Source organism: Homarus americanus, unplaced genomic scaffold, assembly GCF_018991925.1.
Source record: "Homarus americanus isolate GMGI-L3 unplaced genomic scaffold, GMGI_Hamer_2.0 scaffold34003, whole genome shotgun sequence".
In the NCBI taxonomy this organism is placed as follows: Eukaryota; Metazoa; Arthropoda; class Malacostraca; order Decapoda; family Nephropidae; genus Homarus; species Homarus americanus.
Genome location: NW_024720584.1, coordinates 347705 through 354467, shown reverse-complemented (window position 1 = coordinate 354467; position 6763 = coordinate 347705). Strand labels below are relative to the sequence as shown.

Sequence of the window (6763 nt, the reverse complement as noted above, 5' to 3'; positions counted from 1 at the left end):
CAGAAGGTTTGATTCAGCTCCACAGGGGTTCGTGGACTACCTTTTCTAAGAGTGATGTTATTGAACGGTGAATAAAATAAATGATTGAGGGCTGCCTAATTGTTGTGTGCTGTAAATTATTTTAATTTTATCTTTTTAAGTATGATTTCACCAACTAGATTGTTGTGTTACCGCTGCAGACCTGTTGTCGTGGCGGTGATACTCGGCTTCGAAATCATAATAATATTAGTCTCCATTGTTCTAGTTGTTTTAATTTTGGGTAGAAAATACCTTTAATGCATGTGTATTGAGGTCAGTAGTTTGGTTACTGCTCCACCGATAATTTTGTGTTCTCATCAGCAGAGTTTTGGGCGGCCATTAGTGCGCTTCTGGTGGTGATTTTTATATTGCTGTGCACATAGAGTTATTTAATGATGTCTTATTAGTCGCCTTGTTGTTAGTATTGTTCTCATGGCTTTTTGTGGGAATAACTTAAGGTAACCTGTGGGATATATTTACTTTAGTTGTGAATAGTTATTGGAGATATTCCACGATGTTTCAGGGCAGCCCCGTTATGAGGAACCGTAGTTGATGGAGAGAGCACAGGGACTGACGGTACTATAGCACCCACTACTCTCGAAGTCAGGCCGCATAATTATTGGGCGATAATCCCAGTCCTCGCTCTGTCGTCTGATCGCCCACCTCTAGACAACAAGCCACACAGCCCAGGACTCAGGATGATCCCTCAGTTATTTCTCTCCCGTTCGCCTTGAGGGAGAAGCATTGCTTCCCCCTCACCTCAGTTTAGCCATTCTGTTAGGTAGGGAATCTTTGCCCAGGTTTGTGGACTTTGGGGCTGGTTAAGAACAACCAGGCCATTGAGGAATGATTTAAGGGTGTTGCTAGGCCACCCGGCATGAGTAATGGCTCTCTCTCTATGCTGCGGGGCAGCCTCGAGTCTTCGTCGGTCGAAGCCTTTTTGAAGTATCAATTATTACGAAAGCTTCGGAGGCTTCCGGAAGTTATCTTGCCAAAATAACTGCTCACCGCCAGGGATTTAGACTAGGGCGCAATGAGACACCCAATGCTTGTACCACGCGTGTACAGTCAATGTTGAGTGGTGCAAATATGAGTCACAACCTTTCAGAGGCGACCCGTGAATTATTAGCTAATGCCTTGTTTACTGAGGGCTTGCTAAACTGGTTAACAAAACGTGTGTCCCCGGCCAACTTTCGCTTCAGGTCACCCTCTCCACCTCCTGCATCCGTGACAAGTGTCGTTTTAACCCCTCCATCCACCCAGCCCCGCCAAGGCTTGCATACACCGCTGGTACAGGACTGTAACTAGATCACGCAGTCAGTGAACACATTGCCCTAAATTTGCAGCCGGTCAGTGCTACCGGCGCTAACCAACACCGGGTGTCTCCTGGCGGCCCGTCACTGAAGTCATAGTACGTGGGGCTCGTCTTTACTGATGCTAGTAAATTCAGGCAACAAGTATTGAGAATGATGCCGGTCTGACAAGTGAAGTAGACAAATATTGGCAATGAGAGGTGAGACAATGTCGCTCACCTGGCAGACTCCACCTGATGTCACAATAGGGAAGTTCCCCTTTTAAACATACATGCGTAACCATAGGGACGATTCAGTGGTCCCTGGAGATATAATAGTATGGATCGATTAATTCTTCAACATTTCAACAATAATTTATCGAATGTTGGCCCACCTATCACCAGTTACTTGCGCCTGAGTACTGTTAACTACCCTGTGAGGCTTGTCCTACTGTGGGTGGTCCAGTAATGGCTACTGTGAGGAGGAGACGTAATTACCAAAATAACCAGTTCTTATCTCCCTTCCAATCCTCGTTGATGAAGTACATGTCTAGTGTGGTGGAGTACATGTCTAGTGTGGTGGAATACATGTCTAGTGTGGTGGAGTACATGTCTAGTGTGGTGGAGTACATGTCTGGTGTGGTTGAGTACATGTCTAGTGTGGTGGAGTACATGTCTAGTGTGGTGGAGTACATGTCTAGTGTGGTGGAATACATGTCTAGGTGGTGTACGTGTCTAGTGTGGTGTAGTACATGTCTAGTGTGGTGGAGTACATGTCTGGTGTGGTTGAGTACATGTCTGGTGTGGTTGAGTACATGTCTAGACTCACATAAATATCTCACCCAATACATTTTTCATTTCACGTTTATACATAAAATCTGAATAGTTTTACGTCCTTAGATTATTACAAAAACAAATTAGGGGCCAATAAGACTGAGGGTTAGGATAGGGTGGGTTGGTGGCCCACTCGGCCAGTCAACACTTAGAGCCACTGATCTACCTCAAGGTTTATACTGAGATAGCAGGGGAAAGTTGTAAGACGTGATCTACCTCAACGTAATATACAGTAGGAGGAAGTTTAAGACGTTCTCCACACGTTATTTTATGTGTTTTTTATGAAGATTGAGTGCGGGTAATGACAGCACTTACTGTGTTACTCTTGCAGATCTAAGGTACGAATTCCTGCTACTGCTTGTTATAATGGAGAGAATTATTGCATGGAGTTAAAAAAATTGTCTGGATGAAACTATGCCCCAGTTTAACTTGTGTGAACACACACACACACACGGGAGAATGGAAACAACGGAGTACCTTAGCTTTCGTCTTTATTCAAGACATCTTCTTGAATAAAGACGAAAGCTAAGGTACTCCGTTGTTTCCATTCTCCCGTGTGATTTTATCAAGATTTATCTTATCCACGTTTTCATTGTGGATTTACATGAAATATATATATATATATATATATATATATATATATATATATATATATATATATATATATATATATATATAATTGGTTTATTAACAAATACATCAGCCATGAGGTAGAAACAATAGACATATGACACTAGTGGCAAATAAATATAACATATAAATAGGGTCATTAAACAAGGACGTTCAGCACAACTACAGTATAAATGGTAGAGTGGCAGGGAGTGATCTCACAAGCTATCTACGAGTTGTTAGTGGCTTTTACAGTGGTTGGAATTAGGCTGCTTGTATAGCAATCAGTACTTGACCGTGTGGACGAGTTGTTGTGTGCAAGTTTAAAGTTGCCAGGAGAGGGATGATTGTGATGAGACAGAGACCAGGAGGGAGCACCAGTATCGTTCCATGTTCACAGATGAGGTAATGGGTGGGATTTAAACATGACTCATTAATATCATCATCACTACCATCATCACTACCATCATCATCACTATCACCATCATCACTACCATCATCACTACCATCATCACTACTATCATCATCACTACCATCATCATCACTAGCACCATCATCACTACCATCATCACTACCATCATCACTACTATCATCATCACTACCATCATCATCACTAGCACCATCATCACTACCATCATCACTACCATCATCACTAATATCATCATCACTACCATCATCATCACTATCACCATCATCACTACCATCATCACTACCATCATCACTACCATCATTATCATCACTCCCATCATCAGCATAATCATTACCACCATCATCACTACCATCAAAAACCTCATCAGTACCATCACCATGATAATCATTACCAGCATCATCACTACCATCATCAACCTCATCACTATCATCATCAAATTCCAAAGCCTCTTACTACAAAAAAAAACTAAAATAAAAAATTAACTGTGGTCCCAAAACGATGGAACTAGAAAAATCATTTACATTATGAATTCCCTTGTGAAACGTATCGTAGAAACCCGTCAAGCTGCCGCTGTGGTCGAGCGTCAAGGAGCTCGACGATGGAACAAACGCCACCCTGGTCCAAAAATGGTAGGGAAAAATAATCTCAATACATCGACGGTAAATTCCCGCGTGAGACGTATCGTAGAAACCCGCCAAACAGCCGCTCTAGTCGAACGTCAAGAAGCTCGCGAGTGGGTTAAAAGTCTCCTGAGTCGACGCCTACCATCACACGTAAATGAGCTTAGCAGTGATGTGGTGAAAGATCTCCACGTCATGAGGGAAATAGGAAAGGGAAAGAATGGCATTGTATCGCTCATCCGGCAAGAGGGTGAGCTGAGGGCTATGAAGGTACTCAAGGATGCGGATTTCGAAATATTGTTAGAGGAGATCCAGATGCTCAGAAAAGTGAACGGAGCTGGTGGTGCCCCTGTTTTGCATGGCGTTTGTATCGATCCCTTTATCATTATCCAGTCATATGTAGGGATGCCATACGAAAAATACTTGTCACGTTGCCCACCTAATAAGGTTCTCTTCTCCCTGGTAAAACTTGGTGAAAGATTATCAGAAATTCACCAGAAAAATTTGTCACACAACGATTTGAAAATAAACAACGTTGCCGTCACCTTGCTGCCAGGTGGTGAGGCCGACATACATATTATCGACTTTGGTGAATGCAGCGAATTCGGTATGCCTTTAGACGAGCAATACTCTGCAAAAGAGGATATGCGCATCTACTGGGTTGCCCCAGAAGTGAAGAGGGGTGGTGTCATCACACGCGCCTCCGACGTTTTTTCATTCGGACACATCATTCATAAGATCTATTCAGAGTTCACGAGCTTCAACGATTCCGTTAAAACTCGGCTTCTCGATTTGTATCTGAGCGCCACCAAAGTCGACCCCGAAGTCAGGTTATCACTGGATGACCTAATCGGTCATTTGACCGAACTGGCTCACCAAAACCAGTGAATAAAATTGTGAACGCGATACATATGTCATTGTAATATTTCTAATAAAGTTTCTTTGTTTATCCATACAAGTTTAATTTATATCATAACATTTTACATACTGTAATATAAACTGTGTAGTCAATATTATGCATAAACACTTTAGTTTGCCATATTTCGTAAAGAGCATGACCAATTTCAATGATTTTGTTTATATTTTACAGGTAAAATATACAATTAACCTAACCTAACCTAACTCACGATCCCCTCATGTTTACTCATTACTTGAGTGTTTATAAATAAATGTGACTCAGCCTTTAGTACAGCCTGTGGTGTACACTGTGTGGTGTACATTGTGTACACTGTGTGGTGTACATTGTGTACATTGTGTGGTGTACATTGTGTACACTGTGTGGTATACATTGTGTACACTGTTGGGTATACATTGTGTACACTGTGTGGTGTACATTGTGTACACTGTGTGGTGTACATTGTGTACCTCTGTGGTATACATTGCGTACACTGGGTGGTGTCTCTCTATAGCCACTGAAGCTCTCAACGCCGAGCTTACTTATTAATATATTTTTGAGATCGTATTTAATTATGTATTTAAATACAGTTGAGAAGTTTATTGTATTTGTAAATCCTTAGTTTAGTTACATTTTCCAAATACATTTAGTGAACGTCAATTATGTGTTGAGCAAATTTTCCCAAGATCTGGTGAAATTCCTTTTATCTCACATGACAACTTTGGTGTAGCGTGACCGTCAACACCTCCCGGGTCACTACCGCCTCATACAAGGTTGATAGTGTCAGTCGCTCCTGATCGTGGCGATTATTTTTCTGTGGACAAGGCAGCCTCGAGTAGATGTTGAGCTAAAACACCGGATATGAAAGGTTTGACCAGGGTGAATGATCCCGACACAAACATCAAAAGTTTTCACAATGATCGGTTAGTTGAATCTGTGTTGACAAGGTTGTGCACTGCACCGCCTTCTTCAACACCAGCAGAACCTTGCCTAGTGTAGCGTCCACATCAGTATCAGCCATTACCCCAAGAGGAGGAAATTACTCGAAACAACTCTTCGAAACCCCTGTACTTATGAAGGTATCAAGTAAGAAACGTTTGATCACTACACTAAATATAACTAGAATCTGGTAGATAAACGCATGGGACCAGGTATGTTTTTACCTAAACTTCAAAATACATTTATAGTATTTCGGAAAAGTGTGTAGAAATAAACACAAACATCATTCAAAAATGATAATGGTTTTAAATGTATTTGAATATATTTTAGTAGTATTTTATTTAGTATATAAATATATTGAAATGTATTATTTGTACTTCAGTCTGCCTCTCTGTCTGTCTGTCTTGACGTCAGTACATGCTGCAGCGTCGGGGTGTGTTGAACATAATCATAGACTGTGCTGAGCCTCCGCCTGGTACTTGCACTTGTATTGTAGGTCAGTCGTGTATGTCCACCATTACTGCCTCACCTTCCTGCTAGCAGTGTACGTCGGTAATATCGTAGAGACACTGAAAATCACTGACATTTGCAGGAGCTTCCCATGTTTCTTAATAATTTTATGGTTTATAGTTCTTTAGAATTCCATAGGTTTGTGTGACCTACAGCTTCTGATGAGACAACCAACAGTGATATAGCATGGCCATACAGTGAACACCTTTCATGGTCTGAACACCTAGCATGGCCATACAGTGAACACCTTTCATGGTCTGAACACCTAGCATGGACAGTGTGGTCTCACCTAGCATGGCCATACAGTGAACACCTTTCATGGTCTGAACACCTAGCATGGCCATACAGTGAACACCTTTCATGGTCTGAACACCTAGCATGGCCATACAGTGAACACCTTTCATGGTCTGAACACCTAGCATGGCCATACAGTGAACACCTTTCATGGTCTGAACACCTAGCATGGCCATCATATGAACACCTTTCATGGTCTGAACACCTAGCATGGCCATACAGTGAACACCTTTCATGGTCTGAACACCTAGCATGGCCATACAGTGAACACCTTTCATGGTCTGAACACCTAGCATGGCCATACAGTGAACACCTTTCATGGT

At 41.9% G+C, this 6763-nt stretch overlaps 1 protein-coding gene across 1 annotated transcript; it reads left to right on the top strand.

Moving 5' to 3' along the window:
• Positions 1-3706: 3706 nt before the first annotated feature.
• Positions 3707-4690, top strand: LOC121860668 (tyrosine protein-kinase src-1-like). Its single transcript, XM_042357948.1, has one exon. The coding sequence runs from the start codon at positions 3707-3709 to the stop codon at positions 4688-4690; it is 984 nt and encodes a 327-aa protein (XP_042213882.1).
• Positions 4691-6763: the final 2073 nt, after the last annotated feature.

What these genes read in the sequence shown, in the direction of transcription:
- LOC121860668 (XM_042357948.1), top strand. Translation starts at nt 3,707, where the DNA reads ATGAATTCCCTTGTGAAACGTATCGTAGAAACCCGTCAAGCTGCCGCT.